The sequence below is a fragment of the Pristis pectinata genome, chromosome 16 (assembly GCF_009764475.1).
Source record: "Pristis pectinata isolate sPriPec2 chromosome 16, sPriPec2.1.pri, whole genome shotgun sequence".
NCBI lineage: Eukaryota > Metazoa > Chordata > Chondrichthyes > Rhinopristiformes > Pristidae > Pristis > Pristis pectinata.
Genome location: NC_067420.1, coordinates 6103317 through 6127758, shown reverse-complemented (window position 1 = coordinate 6127758; position 24442 = coordinate 6103317). Strand labels below are relative to the sequence as shown.

Here is a 24442-nt window from a genome sequence, read left to right as displayed (position 1 = left end):
GGACGCAGCTCAGTCCATCAAGACGAACTTGCCTTCCCATCCATGGTTTACACTTTTCGCTGCCTCAGAAAAGCAAGCCAGCATACTCAAAGACCCCTCTCACCCCGGACATTATCTCTTCTTCTTCTCCCCCCCCCCCCCCCCCCCCCCCACCCTTCCATTGGGCAGAAGATGAGAAAAGCTTGAAAACACGTACCACCAGGCTCAAGGGCAGCTTCTGTCCCACTGTTATAAGACTCTTGAATGGACCTCTTTTACGATAAAGGTGAACCCTTGACCTCACAATCTACCTTGTACCGTATTGTCTACCTGCACTTTTTCTGTAACTAACACTATATTCTGCATTTTTTTGATGCTCTTCCCTCATACTATCTTGATGTACTTAAGTTTCGAAATGATCTCTATGGATGGCATGCAAAACTAAGTTTTTCACTGTATCTCAGTACATGTGACAATAATAAATCAATTCTAGTGTTTTGTACATCCTTCTGAAGTGACAAGGAGCTTTAGTTTCAGTGCAGTGTTCCTGCAGCAGAATGCGCAAGTTTTACCCACTGTTTATTTGGCAGAATTCTAGAATGGAGTTAGAGGGGTGGGAATCAGGAAAGGCTTTGGCTACAGTCATTCAGTCCTCTTAGGAAATGGAAACTGGTGACAGAGATTGGAGAATTACAAGTGTTGCAGTACCTTTCAAAAGTATCACACAAAATGTTGAGTAATGACAAGGGTTCTTACGGTTTGAAAGTAATGGTATAGATGAAAGATAGATTGAAGGGAAAAGGAATCAGGACTAAATGGGCTACTTTCAGCTTGGCAAACTGTTCCTAGTGTGATACCACAACTATTCACAATTTTATATTAAAAACTTTGATGAAAAGAGATATTGAAACATATCCAGATTAAAACAGAAAAATTCTGGAGATGCTCAGCAGGTCAGGCATTATGAGAGAGAAACAGATCATGTTTCAGGTCCAATCTTTCATTAGTTCTGATGTTTTCTGATGTTACAAAGCCAGGTGGGCAAGTGAGCTATGATGCACAGAGTCTACAAAGAGATATAAGATATCTTTATTAGTCACATGTACATTGAAACACACAGTGAAATGCATTTTTGCATAGAATGTTCAGGGGGCAGCCCGCAAGTGTTGCCACACTTCTGGCGCCAACATAGCATGCCCACAACTTCCTAACCCATGTGTCTTTGGAATGTGGGAGGAAACCGGAGCACCCGGAGGAAACCCACGCAGACACGGGGAGAACATACAAACTCCTTACAGACAGTGGCCGGAATTGAACCTGGGTCGCTGGCACTGTAATAGTGTTATGCTAACCGCTATATGGGTTGAGGGGGAAAAGGTTGGTCAATTGGGGTTACTGTGAGGAAACAGAATGGTAGGAAGAATGAAAAGTAATATGCTTTATCACTGAGAAATCCATAAAGGTTGCCCTTCAAAGGGATCTTTGTATGCTGGCTTAAAGAAATGCAGAGAAGTAAAATAAAATATAGCAAGGAATTAGGAAGCCAATTAGTCTGTTGACCTTTATTGCAAGTCAATGGGAGTACGAAAGTAAGGAGGTCTTGCAGATATTGTCTTAGTGAAATCATTTGGTCATCTTGCCTAATGATGGTATATGTATTAAAGTCAGTGCAGCATAGGTTAATTATGGGGCTGATCTAATAGGAGCAGAATCTTTAGCCTTCTGGAGGTACAGAATACAAAAGCTTTTAAGTTATGCTAAACATTTATAAAAACACTGGAAAGACTTTAGGCTAGTACTATTCTGGGCACTGCACAAGAAGGATGCCAACACCTTGGAGAGGGTGCAGGGAAATTTACCGCAATGGTACCCAAAATAAAAACTTAAGGTATATGGAAAGGTGAGAGAAACTGACATTGTTTTCATTAAGGAGATCTAAGGAGGCATTTAAATTTGAAATGATTTGTTAGAGTAGATGTGGAGAACCGTTTCAACAGGTGAGTGGAGCAGTGTTGAAAGGCATTGACTTGGGGAAATTGTTTAAAGTAAAGAATCCAGGGAACTTTTTTCTATTAAGTTATCTCAACTGCACTGCCTAAAATGTCGGTGGCAGTAGATTCAAACGGAATTGAAAACATTAAAAAGTGCAAGGTTATGGAAGTTCATGTGAGAACGGCTAATTGGGTGGTGCAAAGGGCCATCAATAGACATGACTAATAAACAGTGATCTCCTGTTTATTAATGGATAAAGGAAGAATCTGACTTGAAACTAAGTTGTGTCATGGGGCTAATTGGTATCAGTTCAGATGTAATGACATCTATAATCCTTTTGGGAGCTAAATTTAGGCCCTACTCCAATTTGTATAGTGCAACAAGTTTTGTGTACACAATATAAAGAGGGCAGTGGTGGATTGAGAAATTGAATGGCTGGATGTATATTTTAATGTCCTTGAACATGTATGTTTGCACTTCTGATTTTGTGCATAATTTATTTCTCATTTCCCACCATAATGTTCACTATTCATCCTTCTGTAACAGGAATTACCCCATTGCTCCATCAAATACTTGTTGAGCTCTGCTGGTATTCAGAACTTTTTTTCCCCTATGTGCATACAGAGATGGAGCGAGGCTACTTGACCACAGGGGCTCATTGTAATAATACCCAGTCCTGTACTGGTAAAAGGTACGACTTTCCAGGCATGGTTACTGAATATTCATTGACAGTGAGAAATTTGAGCAAGTCTCATCTCTTTGCTCATTTAGGACAACACATGGGCGTTTCCTGCACTGAGAATCCAGATGAGATTACTTAGTTCACCATTAATGGCAGTCTGAACCTGTATTTCATAGTCAATGTTACTCAATAAACATACCAGGACTGGTGTGTTATCCACAAAGGAATTGTGTTGCAATGTATAGAAGTACTTCAGTCCCTCTAGTTTTCAATCACCTTGCAGAGTTGTCGTCAACAAGAGACAAGGTACAAACATTTATATAGCAAGGCTCCAAAACTCAAATATCCGAAGCTAGTAGCTTGCTTACATCATTCAATGCTCTGCAAGAGAACAAAACAGTAATGACGATTTGATCTGAGCATTGGCCCGGGACTAGGGATAACTCCTTGCCTCCAGAATGTATCAAAAAAAAATTTGTTTTACGTGATGTGGTAATTTATTGGATGAGAAGTTGTACTGTTGATCCTTCGCTTAAATTTGAAGATGTTTGGAGTCCATTTATTCAATATTTTCACATGATGTAGATCCCCTTTCAATAACTTTCCACCTTGGAGGAACGGCCTGGACGACATAATATTGCTCTGTTTCTACTGAGAAATTTTAGCCCAGTTTTATTTTTCCCTTTTTTGTTGTTTGTTTTTCTTTTGAAAAGTTTTTTGTTTACTTTATATTCTTTATAATTTTTTTATTGATTTGGGTTTTTTAAAATTTATATAATAAATCTTTTTCTTTCCTTTCTTTAATATTATATTCATTTACTAAGAGATCGTTGGATCTACAGATTTTTTTATATTTTATTGTTCTTTATGATTGTATATGCTATGATTGTTATCCTGATCTCTTTGTATTACATGTATAAATATTGATGCTATATATCAATCTGTATTAATTTGAAAACTAATAAAAAGATTGAAAAAGAAAGAAAGAGAAGTTAAACTGAGGAATTGGCTGCTCTCAAATGGATGCAAAGGATTTCTGGACATTTTTCGGACATTTAAGAACAGATTATATGGTCATGATTATATCGTTCTTTCTGCATGCAAATTGGATACTTTTATTCCATTATTTCAAGAATGATTAAATTTGAAAAATACTTTATTGGCTGTAAAGCAAAGTGACAGAGTCAGCAAGGTGCTGAAACATGTTGGCAGTATTACTGAGGGATGAATATCAGCTAACAATACAATTCTAAATTGAGCATTTGATATCTTTGGTTCAGTTTTGGAGAGGGTTTTTTAATTTGTATAACACTGGTTGATTTCTGCTGAATGGAGCAATTTGAGATGATGCATTCATTCTACCACGAGTTGTAAAAGGCCAGTTACAAGGATCGTACAAGCAGTCGCATGGTCTTGCTGTGACAGCATGATTGAATTGATTAAGTTGAGACAGTGCTGTTTTCATTCATGGTGTTAACAAAACCAGTCATCTTCCTGCCCGTTGCCTTGTAGATGTTGCATCGATCTTGGTCTCGCCGCAGTAAACAGCTGATGATCAGTGGTTATTACTTCTCTGGGGCTGTTTCATGCACACATTTCAGAAGTAGCTTAGGTAGGGTTCCAACAGGCCTATTTCAGTCCAGATCTCATTACAGCTTGGAATTAATCTCTTCGTATTTGGACCAAGGCTGTGATGGACTCTGAAATTCAGTGGCCTGTGGGGCCCAGCCTGAGCAAAAGTGAGGCCATAGCACTGTCGTGATACCTGGTATCGCCTGGCTGATGATTGATTGAGAATAGCCTCTGTGTGCATTGATTAGATAAACTGGATTTGTCTTCCTTTTTCATGAACAGGACTTACCGGTTCAGTTTTCTACACTGCCGTTCTCACTTTACCATACAACTGTGAGAGATGCCCTTTTACTCTGTCCCTTCCCACCATCCAGGACCTAAAACAGTCCTCCCAGGTGAAGCTGCGATTCACTTGCATTTCTACCAACTTAGCATATTGCATTCAGTGCCCACAATATGGTCTCCGTGCAGATTGGCTAACCGCTTTACAGAACACCTCCATTCAGTTCAAGAGTGACCCTGAGTTTCCATTCACCTGGATGTTTAAAATTGCCATTCTACTCCCCCTCTGACCTCTGATTTTGGTCTCCTGTACTGTTCCAGTGAAGCCCACTGCAAGCTTGAGGAACAGTACTTCATCTTCCATCTAGGGATGATTTAGCCATCGGGGATTGGTATTGAATTCAACAATTTCAGATTACCAGCCTTTCCTGATTGTGTCAGAGCTGGCCAGTTCAGATATAAGATGACGCACGTAACAACAGAGTTGTTCTCTCTCCACTGATGCTACCTGATCTCATTATTTCCAGCATTCTTTTTTATTTCAGATTTCCAGCAATGCTGCATTCTATAATCTCCCTGTTCCACCATGCTGCCCTCGTGCATTTCTCTCTACTTGCACGCCTCCAGACAGATTGGCTATAATTAACTAGTTGGCACCAAAAGTGATTGTCATCTGGGCAACCTTGGTCTCCACCCTATTACCAATATTTCCTTGGTCATTCTATCCCTCCCTTCTGCAGCTTTGAACAGATTTGTTTTCTTGCTTCCTTGATCTGAAATATTAACTCTATTTCTCCCTCCACTTGTGCTGCCTGACCTGAGGATCCCCAGCATTTCTCTTTTTATTTCAGATTTCCAATCACTGCGTTTTGTAATTTTCTGTATTGTTAGTGATTGGCTAATATTGTAGCTTTCTGGAGACGCTTGAGCAACAGGTGTGACTGCTCTGCAATGCAGGTTGTTAGTGCTGCAGCTGGGTTATTAGCAAGTCTTTATCCATTGTATTGAATACTCTTATTTCTTTGTCATGTAGTGTGAGCCAAATTGGCTGAATGCCTTAGTGGGACTTCGGTTTTGATGTAGGGTCTTCAATTTGAAAGTTAACTCTTCTACTCTTTCCGTAGATGCTGCCTGAATCACCGAGTGTGTCTAGTATTTTCTGATTTTATTTTAGATTTCCAGCATCTGCAGGTTTTTTTGGTTTTCATTTACTGGTCATTATCAGTCATGTGTTTGGCAATTTTGGCTAGAAGTGGTTGTGTATGCTTCAATCCTGTCATTTGTATTTGGGTGCTGAACTCTGTTGGTATTGTGTGTGGAGGTATTCTTGGAACCATTTCCTCCCAGCTGGTTAATTTTCCTCTGCTGTTCATTACCAGATGTAGCAAAATTGCAGAGCTTTGATCTGATCCATTGGTTGTGTTAATAACATGTCACTGTTCTGCATCCATATAATTCTGTGTAGTGTCTCCAGGTTGGCACCTCATGTTTACATACCTTTGGTGCTGCTCCTGGCATAGCTTTCTACACCTTGAGCAGGATTGGTGCAATCACTTGCTGTTAATGACAGAGCTGAGGGATATGTCTGGTTTAGGAGTTACAAATTTGGATAGGATTTAATTCTACTATTGCTAATTGACCACAGGACCTTTTGAATGTGCTGTTGTGAACTGTGAGGTTGGTTCCGAATCCATCCCAATTAGCACAGTGGATATGCCACATGACGTAATGGAGGATCTCTCCAGTGTGAAGGTGGGCTTTATCTTCACGAGGATTGTGTGGTCACAGATACCCCTGTCATGAATACCACTACATCTCATGAATAGGAGATGCAAGGTGTTTTTTAATCTTTTGTATTGCCTTTTGCACCATCGACTACAAATCCAGCGTGGCAACTCTGTCCTACTGGAGCAAAACAGGTTGAGAGGAGATTTGATAGAGGTGTATAATATTATGACTGGGCTGAATAAAGTTCTTCCCATTAGCAGGTGATTCAAGGACCAAGGGCATAGATTTAAAATTTTAGGCACAAGATTCCTGAGGGATTTGAGGCCAAACTTTTTTTACTGGGAGTCGTTACAGTCTGGAATTCATTGTTTTCATCACCTCTCTGGGCAATGAATCAGAGCTTTCAAATGAAAACGGGTTTGGCACTTGTAAGTGAATAAATTGGTACACTGTGAGGGAGAGAAAGCACTGATGGACTTGGTGCCAGGATAGCCTTGATGGATTGAATGGTCAGCTCATGTACTTAGCAATTCTATGATTCTAAAACCAATTGGACCATTTAGCATATCCTTGGCATTTGATTCAGACATGAAGACAGTAATTCCTATACCAGCGTCTACTCCTGGGAATCTAAATTCAGAGAGCTATTCCACAGACCAGTCAAGCGACTGTGTGACTTTGTTGGCCTCACAGAATCATATCTTTCAGCCAGTGCCTCACCACAATCCTTGGGTGTTCCTTGAATTTCCAATAGGAGAGCATAATCAGATATGATGTTATATATTTGGGAGGGGTGGCCTTGGGAATCCTTGGTGTTGGCTCTGGATCCCATGAAGTTTCATCCCTTCAGAGTAAACAGCAATAAAACTTCCATCCGATAACCATCAACCATTGTCCTTCAGTTGATGAATCTGTATTTTTTCATATTGTGGAAGCATCAACTTGCATGAGGTCATGCTGGAAATTGACAGAGGCTGCGATTTCATTGAATGACTGAGCAGGCATGAAGGCAGAATGGCCTTTAGTTTCTACTTCTTATGAAAAGGTCTGAAAGAGTCGAGGTATACAAGTTTGGACTGCCTCATTCAATAAAATTGGTAGCTGGTTTTTCATAGATCTGTTGCGCTAAGAAGCAGTGAACTACTTAAGACTTTCAATCTGGGCACTGCAGGAAGCTAATGATCTGCCCTTAGAACCGAAAACAGTAAAAAAAAGTTTTATCTTGGAAGGTAGAGTGGGGAAAATGTCTTTAAAATGTATTGTCAGAGACCCATTTAGTTTATTGATAGTGATACTTGGGTAGGAAGAAGCCCAACAACTAATTTCAATTTAATGCTATGCAGTATCCTGACTCATTATTAGCTACATCACTGCTTTCAGCCTGGACAGCCCTTGATCAGCAGCTGTACAATCCAACTGGCTGCCCAATATACATTGAACTGAAACTCTGTCTAAGTACCTTGAATGCCAACCACTTTGAATTGAGCCCACAGGTAACAACAATGTCCACCTACATTTCATGTTTTTGAGTGCTCAATCCTGCATAGAAAGTTTTTACTTCAATTGGTTTCTCCAGTGCTGGTACCTCTGCTTCAAAGTAATTGCAAAATTCAGCACGTCCAGTCCATCTTTTCTGCCTTTGATGTTTATTGCGCACTGAAGAATAGATTGAAGGAGTCCCAAAGAAGTTACAGAGATATTTAAACTAAAACACTATGGATGCTGAAAATCTGAAATAAAAACAAATTCTGGAAATGTACAGGTTGGATGTATTGGGTCAATGACCTCTCCAGTGAGAAAAGAAACGTGTTTTAGGTAGCAGTGAAGGAGAGGTGGAGAGAACAAAGAGGCAGGGTCTGCAAGGCAATAATGGTCCTTCGTTTAATTTTCTTTGCACTATTTGCCCCTCAATTTCACTTGTCTGCTCCAGTTGTATGCTTAAACCCCCACCCCCTTTCCTCCCTCTCCACGAAGCTATCCCATCCCCTCCTGCAAATGTTGCAGTTGGATAATATAGAGTTGGGTGGAGTGCAGGACATCTGTCAGCAAGGTTCAGCAATTTGGAGGTGAGAATAAAAGGGAAAGACATTCGATAGCCAAAAATAGTCAGAGGCCTATCCAAGCAGCCCTTTATTGAAGCTTAGAGGATTTTAATGTAGGTTAACATGAAAGTCTTGCATAAAATCTCAAAAAATTTGCAGCATTTTTTTTGTGAAGTGTGAACTATATTTGGAAATCACATTACCTGTAACTGTAAATTTGTAATGGTAAGAGATGCATGTTCTAATAACATTGGCAATTTAAGAATTTGAATTCAGTTTTTAAAAGTGTGGCAACAATGATCTTCCTTTGTGCAAGGTATGACTCCATTGGAGTGTTTTCCCGTGGTGCCCAGTGACTGGTTTTATCAAGGGCACTTTGACACACTTGTAGTACCTTAATGTCAAGAGGAGTCACTCTTACCTCATCTCTGGAATTCAGCTCTTTGATCCATGTTTGGGATGAGATATGGAGCTAAGGTATACTAAACCCAAACTGGGCCTCAGTAACTAGGTTATTGGTGAATTAGTGCTGTTTAATAGCACCATCTATGGCAGCTTCTTGCAGTTTGCTGATGATGAAAGTAGACTAATTGGGTAGTAATTAGCCAGATTAAATTTATCCTGCTTTTTGTGAACAGGACAAACCTGGGTAATTTTCCACATTGAGAATACAAGATTGCCAATGTGATAACTCTAATGGAATAGTTTGGCTGGAGGCACAGCTGGATTTGAAGCCAGTTCTTGTTCTGAGTGGTTCCTCAGTAGAAAATCAGAAAACTGTTAGATGATAAAAGAGATAATTTCAATGAGGAATTGAATACGGAGGTCATTCAGTGAATTAACTTAAATTTGCTTTTCCTCCCTTTATTATTTCTGCCTTTACCAAGCCTTTAGTTTTCAGTTCTTAAGCCTGTACCCCAAGCCTTAACTTGTTTCCTTTGGCACCTACTGGCTGAGCTGAAATTTTTCGATTAATTCAACCTTTTATTCCAGATTTTCTGTGTTTTTATTTGTAACATTTAATTTCTGTGAGCAAAATCTGTAAGTTGTCACCCACTGGTAGATTTCAGGTCAGGAAAAAATGGATAAATCTGATCTTTTTTTTCCCCTTCTTTCTTTGGACTGGATTAAAGCTGTCATAGAGTCACACAGCATGGAACCAGGCCATTTGGCCCAACTCGTCCATGCCGACTGTGTTGCCCAGTGAACTAGTTGGATCGGTCCATATTCGGCCCATAGCCCTCTAAACCTCTCCTATCCATGTAATTATCTAGATGGCTTTTAAATGTTGCTAATGTGCCCGCCTCAATCACTACTTCTGGCAGCTGATTCCATATAGTTATTTGACCAAGGTGCAGCATAATTCAAGTGAAGTCCATGTCAATGGATTAGTTCTTTCCCCAGTGCCTCGTGAATTTAAACCTCTTTTTCCATGCCACTCTTTGAGATGGATTCAACTCTTTAGTCTGTCTCATCCCACTCTAAGTTCCTCTCTAGCCCTAACCCTGCCACTGAACTGGCAACATAGCATTTGGGAATTATGCTTATGAGAGAAGAGAACACTATATATCCCCCTTAACAATGATGATCTTTACTGCTGCCACATCCTTTCTTGCACTTCACTGGAATAGCCCCTTCTACCACCCTGCTGTTGTCAGTTTGCTCATCCTCCCTGGAGTGCTTACTCATCCATATCAGTGTGAAATTAACCAAATACCACATCTAGACTTGTAGTTGGTTTCCTGTGTTCTATTCAGGACAGCTTTGACTCCCTGCTTGTGACTTGCATCCCATAGGAGCAGAAAGGTTCAAAGCTGATGTGATATCCTAGTGTCAAACTCATGCATTGTCCATGTCCTGCAATGCCCGTCTTAAGCAAGATAATGTTAAACTACCCTCCTGTGAGTTTGGTCCTGGTATAGTTGAAGACTGTAGAATTATTGATTGCCCCAAAGCTTGCTAGCTGACTGGTACAGCTTAAGTATTTGTTTATGAATTTTCAGAGCAAATTAATTAAAACATAGTTTTATAAATCAGGAAAATAATCAAAATATACTTAAATTTTGCCTATTGATCTTTGTAATTGAGAGACTGAACTCTGGTGTGAGGCAAAGAAAACAAAATCTGGAAGTAATGTAATCCCCTCTTGCAGCATTTCCTCTGCAGTTTAGTTCAGATTGGTTGTGCTCCTGGTTTTGATTAAGTTGTTTTGGAAATCAGGAAGATGGAATTACAAAGAGCAAAGTATTCTTAGTAAAGGGGGAGTGAGCACCTAATAAAGGGAAGATTATTGTCTTCCCATTAGCAGGGAAGTCAAATTGTACATAAAATATTTCACCATAAAAGCTGAATTGCTCAAAAAGTAACTCAGCGCACTATTTGCTCTGCCTGTTTGCTAGCTTGCAGTATAACATAAATGTAAACGCAAATAGAGATGCAGTCGAGAGTGCTGACAATAATGGTAGAGGAAAGCTATAGTTAAGGAGAAAGAAAGACCACTCAGAAGCACTTAAAATGAGATGTCTTTTCATCAGAACAGATAGAAGGAAGACGGGGTCCTTACAGCAAGCAGAATGGGACATGGTGTAATCAAAATGGCTGTAATGGACGAAGAACAGTCAGTGAAGCAAAGGGTCAGATGTGGACAATGTGAAAGTGAGAGCAGGGTGTAAATTGGTAACAAAAATTTAAAAAAGTTCTGTATGAGTGCTGAAACAGCACTAACGTGTTCATCATTATACTGAGGGGTGAAGATTAGGGAGGGGCGTGGATGTTTTGTATTTAGACTTTCAAAAGGCCTTCGACAATGTGCCACATGAGGCTGATGAATAAGATGAGAGGTCATGGAATTATAGGAAGGATAACAGAATGGGTGGAGCATTGGCTGGTTGGCAGAAAGCAAAGGGTGGGAATAAAGGGGTCCTGTTCTGGTTGGCTGCCGGTTACCAGTGTTGTTCCGCAGGGGTCGGTGTTGGGGCCGCTTCTTTTTACATTGTACATCAATGATTTGGATTATGGAGTAAATGGTTTTGTGGCTAAGTTTGCAGACAACACCAAGATAGGTGGAGGAGTAGGGAGTATTGAAGAAACATGAAGGTTGCAGAGAGACTTAGATAGTTTAGGAGAATGGGCAAAGAAATGGCAGATGAGATTCAATGTTGAGAAATGTGCGGTTGTACACTTTGGAGGAAGAAATAAACGGGCAGATTATTATCTACATGGGGAGAAAATTCAAAGTACAGAAGTGCAAAGGGACTTGGGGGTTATTGTACAAGATACCCTAAAGGTTAACCACCAGGTTGGATCGGTGGTTAAAAAAAAAAGCAAATGCTATGTTGGCATTCATTTTGAGGGGTATAACATATGAAAATAAGGAAGTGTTGATGAGGCCTCGTTTGGAATACTGTGTGCAGTTTTGGGCCCCTTATCTTAGGAAGGATGTACTGATGTTGGAGAGGGTTCAGAAAAGATTTACGAGGATGATTCCTGGAATGAAAGGGCTGACATATGATGAGCGTTCGTCAGCTTTTGGACTGTACTCAGTGGAGTACAGAAGAATGAGAGGGGACCGCATAGAAACATTTCGAATGTTGAAAGGACTGGACAGAGTAAATGTGGCTAAGCTGTTTCCCTTGGTGGGTGAGTCCAGGACTAGAGGGCACAGTCTTAGAATTAGAGGATACCCGTTTAAAACAAATGAGGAGAAATTTCTTTAGCCAGAGGGTTGTGGATTTATGGAATTCTCTGCCACATTCAGCTGTGGAGGCCCGATCATTGGGGATATTTAAGGAGGAGATAGATAGGTATCTAATTAGTCAAGGGATATGGGGATAAGGCCGGAACTTGGGGCTAGATAGGAATAGTTTTAGTTTAGCTCATGAAGCAGACTCGATGGGCCAAATGGCCTACTTTGCTCCTTTGTCTTGTGATCTTGTGTAAATTACTTTACATCACAGGGATGGGATGAATTAAATTCTTAAAAGAGTGTTATCATTTCATTAGTCACCAGCTTAGCCATGCCATCACTGTTTTAACCACATGCACTAAATTTAGAATGAAATGCTGTGCATACACTCCAACCAAATGCACTTAACATGTGTACATTTAATCAACAATATTACCATTCAGCAACAAAGGATACATCTCTTGGAGTGATCAAAAGCCCACTCGCTGATTTTCACATTGCCATTTTACCAACAATCACAAGAAGTTTAAATGTTTGGCATGTGAATTAATGTTGCCTACCTTATAACTAATTTTTTTAACAGACATTATGGAATGCAATTAAACACTTATGAATTTGTTAAAGTTTCAGGTCAAAGACCCTTTGTGTACTGTGGCCTTCTATGCCATGGTGTTTCAAACGTTCATCTAAATACTTCCTAAATGTTGTGAGAGTTTCTGTCTCCGCCACCCCCAAGCAATGTGTTCCAGATTTCAACACACTCACTGGGTCAACTAATTCTTCCTCAATTCTCTAATTCTCTTACCCTTTGTCTACTGGTCGTAGATACCTCTGCTAAGGGGAAAAGTTTCTCACCCTATTTGTACACATAATTTTGTATGCCTCAATCAGGTTCCCCCCCCTCAGCCGTCTGTGCTGAAAAGAAAATGGACATGGCCTATTCTGTCTCTCTTCATTGGTGTAACCCTCCATCCCAAGTAACTTGTGGTGAACCCCCTCCAATGTAATCACATTGTTTTCTCTCTCCCTTCTTAACAGGGTTACATTTGCCTCGCCCTCTCAATCTGCCCATCACCCATGCATTCCTCTCACCGGTTCCCCTCCTCACCTCCTTCACTTTATTCCATGTTCCACCGTCCTCTCCTATCAGATTACATCTTCTTCAGCCCTTTGTTACTTCCACCTATCTCCTCCCAGCTTCTTACATCATTCCACTCTCCCTCCTCCCTCACCTGCCTATCGCACCCCCCCCCCCGCCCCTCACCTACCAGCTTTTACTCCACCCCCTTCCCTCCACCTTTTTATACCGGCTATCTCCCCTCTTTCTTTCCAGTCCTGATGAAGGGCCCTCAACCCAAAATGTCGTGTGTTGATTTCCCTCCATGGATGCTGCCTGACCCACTGAGTTCCTCTGGTGTTTTGTGTGTTGCCCTATATTTGCTGTCTTTCAATTTGTGGGAATCATACCAGAATCTCTGGAATTTTGGTAGATGAGAATGATGTATCCTTTTGCCATACTTTTAAGAACTTTAGGGATGCAGGCCATCAGATCCTTGGGAATTATCACCTTCCAGTCCCGTTAATTTCTCCAAGACATTTTTGATTAATAGTAATTTCTTTAAGCTCTTCATTCACTCTAGACCTGTATTTCTTTGCTATTTCCAAGTGTATTTCTGTGTCTTCTGTGAAGGCAGACACAAAATACTTAGTTAATTTTCAGGTCATTTCCTTGGTATAATTTCTCAATCCATTCTGTAAGGGAGACACTTTAAACTTGAGTTAATCATTTCCTTTTTGCGTATCTACAGTATAGAAGCTCTTGTGGTCTGTTTATGTTCCTCATTCTCCTCCTCTCATATTAAACTTTACCTTTCATCATTTATGCTTTGCAGAAATGTGGTTCAGATCTCATGACAGTATGATTTTTTAAAAATCTAATTTGGTGTAAGGTGATTGCTGGGGAGAGGTAGAATTGATTACAGGGAAGAGAATTTGTGACGAGGACCAATCTAGTAACTTTCCATAACTGTGGCTTCCCCTCTCCGATAGTCGATAGGACTCTCAACCAACTCCCCTTCCAGCTAGGGCAGGACAGGGCTCCACTTCCACCCAATCAACCTCGACACGGGGTGATTATTCTCTATATTCAACAAGATTCCATCACCAAATACTGTTTATCCTCCCCTCATCTTTCTGCTTTACAAAGGGACTGTTCCCTCCATGATTCACTAGTTCATTCTTCCATCTCCTCTAACAACTAAAACTCATTGCACTTTCCCATGCAATTGTAGAAACTTAACACGCGCCCTGTTAATACTATTTCCACCATCCAGTGACTCCAGCAGTCATTCCAATCTGGTGTACTGCATTAAGTTCTCACCACATCGTCTCCTTGCAGAGAGCAAGGGCAATCTGAGTTGTCAGTTGTCTGTCACTTGAATTCTCCATCCACTCCTACTCTGACCTCTGCCTTTGATCTTTGTAGCTGATTAAAGCCCCTTTTCAAACAATTTGCCTCCATCAGCAAGTATGAAATAGTGTCTGAATATAGATTTGTTAATTAGTAGTTAGTAAGGAGAGTTCAGAAAAAACTTTACACCCACGAGTGGTGGCATTCTGGAACTCTTGGTTGAAAGGATGCCACAATAATTTTAAATACTTTAAGTATTTAATGCGCTGTAATCTGCAGTACTATAAGCCAAGAGCTAGGAAGTTAGTTTAAACTGGAGAAAGCCATTTTATCTGGCATGGACATAGAAATTTATTGCACAGCGATGTCATAACCACTATGATTTCCTAAGTTTGCTGTCAGAGGGAACAGGTATACCAGTGCCATCAATAGGCACTCCACAGGGGAATGTCTCAAAATTGTGGCACAGAAGTTTGCATTTTTCACTGAACCGTATTGTGCTAATTGCAAGGAGCATGCTGCATTAAGGGCAGAAATGAAAAAGAATTACACTTGCGGAAATGCCCTGCTGAGAACTACAGTTCTACATTAATTCTAGGAATGACTAGCTCAGTTCCTGAGTTGGTAAAGACGATGTTTACCTGAGCTAGTTATACAGGCAAGTTTGGAGAGATCTGTTAAATTAGCTAATCTCAGCCTGAACACCAGTTTAGACACAAGTTGGTTTCATTGCCTCATGGCTTGGAGGAAATTCACCTGAGCTGCTCTTTAAAAGTTGAAAACCACTCCTATAAGATGTCTGTGTAAATGTACTTGCGCGCACATGTCATACACATGAGCAAGGCTTGACGTCTTGAAGGGAAAATAGGAGACGGAAATTTGTAATAAGCTAAAGAAATAAGATAATCGAGTTGGTGTAGGCTTTATTATTTTGGGAAATAAACTAACATCTGTGGAACCACCTAATAATGAAGCATCTGCTTGCCTTTGCCCTGCAATCACTGTATTGCGATGACAATCAATTGGCTTCTAAATATAGTTCTACGTACACTAACTAGTATGTCAGAAAGGAATTGATTAATTGTATGGCATCTCTTGCATGCATCCAGTACATCCTCTTGGCTTTATAACCTCCTTGACCCTGCCACTTATTGGCCTTTGAGTGGTGGCTTTCATCATTATCACTTTACTCTGATGAAGGGTGTCCAGCCTGAAACTTTCTGTCTGCTGTCTGGTCTGCTGCAGAGCTTTTCCAGCATTTTCTGGTCTTACCTATAGTTTGTAGTAGAAGTTGGACAGTCGGAGCTCATTTTGCCTTCCTGATGGTGCAGGTATGCTGTTGCTGATTTTGAGAGATTGTATGGTTAGCAGGAATATTTATACAACAGCAAACAGACAAACTACTGTTTCACATACTGATGTGTAAATTTGTGTACATGCACAATGGACTGACCTGTGTATTTCCAACACTTCCTTCCTTGTGTCAGCATTCCAGCATCTTCAGTGTACCTGGACAACCTAGGTCTCTACCTATCCCAGATACTCCCTTTGTTATCTTCACCCCATGCACTCTCTGCAGCTTAAAACGTGCTTGTTTTTCACTTGCAACACATAAAAAGCTGAAGGAACTCAGCGGGTCAGGCAGCATCTATGGAGGGAAATGGGCAGTCAACATTTCAGGTCGAATATCCAATGCTGACAAAGGGACGTATTTCTGAAACATTGATCATTTCTCTTTCCATCGATGTTACCTGATCTGGTGTAGCGGTTAGCGTAACGCTATGACAGCGCCAGGGACCCGGGTTCAATCCCGGCCGCTGTCTGTAAGGAGTTTGTACATTCTCCCTGAGTCTGCATGGGTTTCCTCCGGGTGCTCCAGTTTCCTCCCACATTCCAAAGACGTATGGATTAGGAAGCTGTGGGTGTGCTATGTTGGCGCCGGAAGCGTGGCGACACTTGCGGGCTGCCCACAGAACATTTTGCGCAAAAAGATACATTTCACTGTGTGTTTCGATGTATGTGTGACTAATAAAGATATCTTATTTCTTGCATTTTCCATTTTTTTTCTGTTTCATCTGCAGTATTTTGCTGTTTTACCCTATGTACATTGGCTAACTGTTCCAGTCAGGGATGGGAGGTGGAATTAACTTGACCCGGGATGGGCACTGTAAACAATTATAAAATTCACAAGCATATGTGAGTGTCCCTAATGTGCTTAATGATTATAGGGGAGCCATGCCTCTGATCCAAGTGTTTGCCTGGGAGTGAACCACATGCATGCATCTGTGTCAGACTCTTCTCTCCCAGCAGGTAAAATTTCAGTGCTTATCTTAGAGGGTTGTTTTCTTTGCCTCATATATTTAAATTAACATTGGTAAGTTTGATTAGCGCTGAAGAAATTTAATCCAGCTTGGCACAGCACTGAATCCGTACTGATGGGGAAAATCCAAATCTATCCCCTGCACTGCTTTTTTAACCTCCAGAGTCAGGTTGGTTCCTGTTAACAGATTCATTCCTCAACAATGACTCCATTTTATATGATAATTTCTGAATCTGTTGGTAAGGTAAAATTTCATTAGTGACAGCAGTCTCAGTAGTCCGTCCTTTAAGAAAAATAGGACTGATTTGCCTTTTATAATTTCCTGAATTGTGCTTAATTTCATCTGTAATGGGAGATAGGCACCTGTTACTTCTTTGCTGTGCTGATTAATAATTTTGTGCTCGAATGTACTCAATGCTTTAATTATCAGGTTGATATTATTTTTCCTGTAGGTACTATGTTCACTATGTAGCACATTCTCAAAAGCTCTTGATGAGGGGGTAGAGTTGGGTTGGCAGTGCTGGGGGAGATAATGGTAACAAGCGCTATTGTGCATTTTCCCCAAAGCAAGTGGAGGCCCTTTGAACCTGCTTCACATTCATCAAGGTCATGGCTGATCCTCTAGCTTAGTACCATTTTCTAGCAGTATCACCATATCCCTTGATTCCTTTAATACTCAGAAACATATCAATCCCTGATTTGAATGCAACTCGGATGACTGAGCCTTCTCCAGGATAGAGAATTTCAAAGGTTCACTGCACTCTTGAGTGAAGTAATTTTTCCTCATCTCAGTTCTAAACAGCCTACCCTTTATTCTCAAACTGTGCTGTCTGGCCCTAGATTCCTCAGTCAAAGGAAATATCCTCCCTGAATCTAGCCTGTCGCAGTTTTGATAGGATCTCCTCTCATTCTTCTAAACTCCAGAGAATATAGTCCCAGTTTACTCGATCTCTCTTCATATTAGCAAACCTGCCATCCCTGGAACCAATCTAGTAAAATGTAATATTTTTACAATTTGCCAATGATATTAAACAATGATATTATGAATTGTGAGGATACAAAGAGGCTTCAAAGCAAATTAAACAAGATTGGTGAGAGGGCAAACATAAGACAGATGTAGTATAATGTGGATAAATGTGATGTTGTCCATTTTAGTTGGGGAAAAAAAAGTTGCATTTTATTGAAATTGTGCTAGATTGGATGTTTTGACGTATGAAAGACTTGGGTCTTGTACACCAGATTCACCAGACCTTCACCAGCATGCAGATGAAGTGAGCAGCTAAGGCAAATGGTTTGTTGGCCTTCATAGCAGGGGGATTTTAGTGCAGGAGCAAGGATGTCCATGCTGTAGTTATGCGATTATTCAATTATCCACCACCCTCAGCCTTTTACACTAAGGCAATCCCAGTTAATAGTTGGGAAAATTGAAACTCCCTAGTACAATAACCCTATTTTTATCACATCTCTCTGCTATCCATTCCTCTGTCTCCTGTCGGGTGGTCTGGAAAGTACCCCAAGTAAAATGATCATACCCTTTTTGTTCCTACCTCCACCCACATGGTCTCGTGGAGCTTCTAGGATATCTTCCCTCAATATTGAAGTAGTGCATTCCTTGACAGTGCAATGCCACCACCTCTTACATCCCCCTCTGTCTCGCCTGAAAGTTCTGTGCCCCATCGGTATTGGGTATTTTCAGTTATTAAAAAAAATTCACAGAAGAGATTCAATCTCCATAAAACATTAAATCAAAATTGATAACATTAGCAATTTAAACAACAACAATATGTTAATTCACAGCTTATTAGTTAATTTCAGATTTTATCTTAAGTATTTCCTTCATAAACTCTTCATTTCATTCTTTTAATTATGATCATGATTTTGCCCTGATTCTCCCTGCAGTTTTATTTTCAGCCTTTTACATCGACTGGCTCATTGTAAAATCAGTTCAGTTGGTCATTAGTCTGTACAAGCATTTAAAAAGCCCACATCAGGCATCTTTTTAAAGGAAAAAGAATAGAAACCTGAATTTTTATTGCCAGCACTAAGTTTTTTATCTGTGGAGTGAAAAATTTTAGGTGTTTTGAGTTTTATTGGTTAAAACCGAAAATAATCCATTCCTATAAATTGGTGATTACCTGAATTTGTCTTAAAGGAGCTACCAAGTTTGAGGTACACATTATGATCACCTGTCATGGGAAATCTGTTAGAATCATAAATAAATTGAATGATAACATTACTACATCTATTAATGCTTTAACTATCTTTTTTGGTTACAGGACCTTTCACAGATGTTGTTACTACAAACCTGAAACTGAGTAACCCTTCAGATAAAAATGTATGTTTTAAAGTGAAGACTACAGCTCCGCGTAGGTATTGTGTGAGGCCTAACAGTGGAGTTATTGATGCAGGAACTTCAATCAATGTATCAGGTATGGCAGGTTGCAGTGACACATTGCAACTTTGTTTGTGGATGTCTGTTGCCTAAACATTGTCTTGATTTTGATCCTGTGTAGCCTAACTTGAATATTAATGGATTAAAAAGATCAACATTAGGATCTTGAGTGTTTGGACTTAAATTTGGGGGTGGCATGAGGTGTGGTTGATGAGGAAAGGAAAAGTCTTCCTTTAGGCTCAGCCAAGGGGGTAATTCTGGTTTACTGGTATTAACCAGAGGTCAAGGAGTCGGAAACTAAATGATCCTTTGGTTTAAAACAGCAATATAAATGACAGTGGAAATGTGTTCATCTCATGAGCGTGTTGTGATCTTCGTGCTGTTATGTTTGTAGATGTTTATCTCCATTCTTTATCCTAATAATTTTTCCTTAGTGAGGTAAAATATACTAGGTATAGATTATTTAAACCAATATTCTTAGTTTTTTTCTTGGTTTTTATTATCTCTGTATATGAACTGATTTGTTCAATTTGTCTTAAACATTGTTTAATGCACACAATTGTGAAAACAGAGGGAACATAGATTTATTTCAGACCCTGTTTCCAAACTATTGGTGAGATTTCCCTTCAAGTACCTGAGCCCTCTAGTGAAAATTCCAGATGGATTCCTTCTGATCATGAGATTTCCCAGGCGAGCACCCTCAAAAGGCCAACAAGAATGAATTCCATTGGCTTGTGCTACACAGTGCTTAATTGTATTAAATGATTTTATAAAACACTTCATTTCAACTTGTTTTTGAAATGCATGAATTTGTTTTTTCAATGAAATGTCCATTTGCAATGCTGAAGCAAAGGCCCAATATAATGGTGGGTTTGTTAGCTTAACCAGCAATTTAGAGAATGCATCTTTCAGTTGTCTGAATTGAGCATTTGTGAGCTATTTGTCATAAAAATCCAATTAATTGGTTTTTAGGTAAGAAAGTCAGCCAGTTGCACCTGATATGGCCTACACCAAATTCTTTTTTGAGTTAAATTTTAATTGTTCATTAAATTGCCTTCACCAGAATGACTAACCTGTAACTAACCCGTGTGTTCTCCAGAAAGTGCCCTCTGTAAACAAAATTAGTTTATTCAAGCTGATATGAAAACCAAGAAAATAATCTAAAGAATACTGACTTAAATAATCTGTACTTCATATCTAAATTTCCTCTAGAATTCCCTCTTTAAGAACTCAAAATGCAAAAGGTGCTGTGTTCACTTTGAAAACTGCAAGCAGATTAATAGTTTTTATCCATTCAAACTTTAATTTTGTTTACAGAGCACATCTTCTGGAGAACATAGGGGTTGGTTAGAGGTTAGCCATTTTGGTGGAGGTAATTTAATGATCAATGATATAATTTAACTCAAAAAAAAAAAGTTAGAGCTTAGTGAACTGGTGTTTATATTGAACTACTAGATCTCTGATGGTGTTCACAGGTGGGAAATCTAGGGCATTTTAATGTTTATCTGTTGATCCTGGTTTTCTCTTGAATGGAAATGTTGGAAATACTCATGAAGTCAAGCAACAACTATTGAAAGGGAAACAGTTATGTTTTGAGCTGGTGAAACATTAAGCATTACTCTCTCTATGGATGTTGTCTGCCTTGCTAAAGGTTCAAGGACCTTTTTGTCATATTTCACCATTTATCGTATTTTGCTCTTTGTTAATTTGATAGGATTGCTTATTCACCCCTCATTTAAGTCCAGATGGTTAACAGTGAATTAGCTGTGACTAAACACTATCTCCATTTTTGGGCATCAGGCCTGAAACCTAACTAAAATATTTGGTTTGTAGAAAAACGGAAGAGATTCAATCTGGACAATTACTGTCCCATCATTTTGCTAATGGTTGATGGAAGATAACATGGATAATACTATCAAGCAACATTTTGTCACCAACAATTGTTGTACCAGTGTTTGATTCTGGGTTGCTAGCCTCATATCAGATGCACAACATTATTCTGTTCATAAATAGTTATGCCGTGTCCCTGGGTTGCAAGCATTATTTCATAAAGGGCTGCTTTGGACATTATATAATTTTTCACACTGTAAATTTGTTTTTACATCAGTTTGCTCATAACTCACATATGGGTTTTCTGAATTGGCATAATCCATTAGTAATGTAACAGTATTAAGAGCGGTCATTTCCAAACTTACGAAGGATTTCAGATAGAACACATGAAGTTTAATGTGTTAAGCATGGAGACTACTTTGCTTGTCAATTTTTGGGTTAAATGATGGGAGGAACCTCCACCAGCATGGTTCATTTCCAATCCTATATATTCCACATAATTTTATGAAAGAAGGGGAAGGGAATGCTTCTCTGATGGCCCAGTCTAATTTGTTTTGTAACAATATTAAGATTGTTGCTGATGCAACCCTAAGGAGTTTCATTTTCTCTAGTGGTATTGATTTTTTTTTGTGTAGGGTTTCCATGAACCAGCTGTTTGGTAAATGTATTGAAAATAACCTGTGCGTCGTAGCATCAGTGATATCCTCCACAGAAGATTACATTTGGAACCTGTTCTCTGATATTGCATTTTGTGTAAGGAAACTCCTTTCTGGAACTAGAAGTGAATGTTCTAAAATCACTGCAGCATTGAGAACTCTCTCTCTCTGCTGCTTTCATGTTGTTGTGAGTGTATGCAGTAAAAATATTCAAATCACAGTAGTGTTCACTTTTTCTGTCTATTTGCTCTACAGCAAGAGCCATCTGACTTAAAGATTTGTTGATTACATCTGAAGAAATGTAATGGGAAGGCAGGGATAGATCAGATTCATCAAGCCTGCTCCTACAATAGTTATGAGAAAAATACATCACTACTTCTAAAGTTGTCCTCTTCCTTCCCTCCCGCCCCACCCAGTTGACTTTCTCTCCATGGTCAAGCCAGGTAATTTCCAAAAGAAAAACAGATAAAGAAATTCAATGACAATAACGAAGAAGTACTACAAATAATTTATCTTCGGACCCCGTGGGCTCAAAGATCCAGATCATTGCATGCACCGATTGTTCTCTACTTAGAAAATTGGTTTCTCTATGATGCAGGTTCTGCATCAGTCAGGAGTCCCTCCAGCTTCCTCTTGAAGACAGGGAATCAGCACCCCATTAACAGGAAATGTATACCAGGGAGTTGCTAATCCAGTCTACTTCTGTTCATACATAAGTTAATAGAAAAAGTCCTTTAATTCATTCATAGACATTTGTCAGGTCATCTCTGAATCTGTAAAAACAAAATAATGTAGATGCTGGAAATCTGGAAAAAAAAACAGTGGAAATATTTGAGTCAGGCAGCAATTGTGGAAGGAGAAATTCGGTTAATGCTTCTGGTCAATAAACTTTCATCATCTCTGAATCAGCGCTGCTATAAAGCAGGATTGTTGAGCCTTTGTTTGTGGCAGAAGTCCCTTGGGTTAAGAATCTTCTCAGTACCATTGTCAAAGGCATCATGTTGTCCATTATTGGGTTTAGATTATACATTAATAGGATGCCTTACTGCATGTATGATAGAGCAAGAATTTTATAACTGAGCCTGAATCTGTTTGTACCCCAAGATCCATTCATGGTCACTTTACTAGATAGTAACTATTGACAGAGTTCCACCTTGCTTTTCATCCTTTACTCCTACAACCCCTGTCCTAGGTTTATTGATGTCCATTCCCACCCACCTGCCGATTGTAGGCACTCCATGCCCTGCCCATTTTGGCTATCCTTCACCCTGTTATCTCATGGGACCAACTTGTTTTGCAGGCACCGGCCCTACCTGTCTCGCGGTTACTCTTCTCACCCCCAACCTTTTATTTCGTGGGCTTGCCATCCCCAGCTCTGAAATTGTAATGCCACAAGCTCGTTGGTTGGCCAAGTTGCTTTGCAAATTATTGTGAAGTCTCTTAAATTATTTCCTTCTGCATTCTGGCAATTGCTAATTTGTACAATTTAATGAAATGTATTTATTATAAATACACTGGGAAAGGCTTGTTTCAGCAGGACCTCGTATAGGCGACTAGAATGAGTAACGTACAGCTGGTCAGAGTACAGTTGTATTCTTGCATTTTGGATGGGCACCTTCGAATATATAGGCTTCCTCACGAGTTAACAATTAAATTCTGTGTTCACTTACAGAAAGCGGACGTGATAGAACCATAGAATACTATGGCACAGGAAACAGGCCATTGGGCTTTTCTAGTCTGTGCGGAAACCTTATTCCACTAGTCCCATTGACCTGCACCCAGTCCATAACCCTCCAGACCTCTCCCACCCGTGTATCTATCCAATTTATTCTTAAAACTTAAGAGTGAGCCCACATTTACCACGTCAGATGGCAGCTCATTCCACACTTCCACCACTCTGAGTGAAGAAGTTCCCCCTAAAACTTTCCCCTTTCACCCTAAAGCCATGTCCTTTCGTACTTATCTCTCCTAATCTAGGTGGAAAGAGCCTACTCGCATTTACTCTGTCTATACCCCTCGTAATTTTGTAAACCTCTATCAAATCTCCACTCATTCTTCTACGCTCCAAGGAATAAAGTCCTAACCTGTTCAATCTTTCCCTGTAACTCAACTCCTGAAGACCCGGCAACATTCTAGTAAATGATCTCGAAGGCTTTTTAAGCAGAGATGCACTTAAAGATTTGATTGAAATGTATGAAAATCAGAAATGTTGATGAGCAAAACCAGTTTTTTTTAATAAAAAGCACAGTAAACTGGCCATGCAACAAAGATGATGTGTGTTTACCTTGACTCTGTTTTAGAGGCTCTCTATAAACCTGTCAGTCTGCATCAGCAGCTAAATGGTCATCTGAATCCAGTTTTGTGCTCAGCTGATCTTAACCCACTGTTGTGAAATGTGTTGTTACAGTCTCCCTGGAAACTGGTTTGATTTTCAAATGTATATAAGCTTTACAATTCAGTTTGTATTTGATTGTTACATTTTAAATTGGACTCTAAACCAATAAAATCCCATCGATATTTGGTGCACAATAAAGAGAGGAAATGAGAGCTGGAAAATCCAGTAAGAGATGATATTGGAATCTCTGATCAAACCAGTGTGAAATCTCAAGGGAAAATTTGTGATGTTCTTGAGAGGCAAGCGGAACCACTTCCTATTTGTATAATAAATTCATGTTGAATGTTAAACATTCTGATGTATTGTTCTACTTTTGAAGTGAGATCATCAGATAATCCTGTTGATGAGCACTAATGGCACAGGACTGCTATTTGTTTACTTGCATTATTGATTACGTACTTGAATCTCAAGATAGATGAGGATTGGAAATTTTGGACCATTTTGGACATGTCCATAAGAGAGTCAGATTATCTAGCT

General features: G+C 39.7%; 1 protein-coding gene across 2 annotated transcripts in view; it reads left to right on the top strand.

The window, feature by feature from the left end:
* Positions 1-24442, top strand: part of vapb (VAMP (vesicle-associated membrane protein)-associated protein B and C) — a 61911-nt gene that overhangs the window by 16409 nt on the left and 21060 nt on the right. Inside the window, exons 2-3 of one of the 2 annotated variants that reach the window (XM_052031175.1) lie at positions 16601-16682; positions 18969-19121. In XM_052031175.1, coding sequence (XP_051887135.1) covers positions 16646-16682; positions 18969-19121 — 190 coding nt within the window. In that variant the 5' untranslated portion in view covers positions 16601-16645. The remainder of the gene's footprint in view (positions 1-16600; positions 16683-18968; positions 19122-24442) is intronic. The other variant, XM_052031174.1, reaches the window with a different exon arrangement.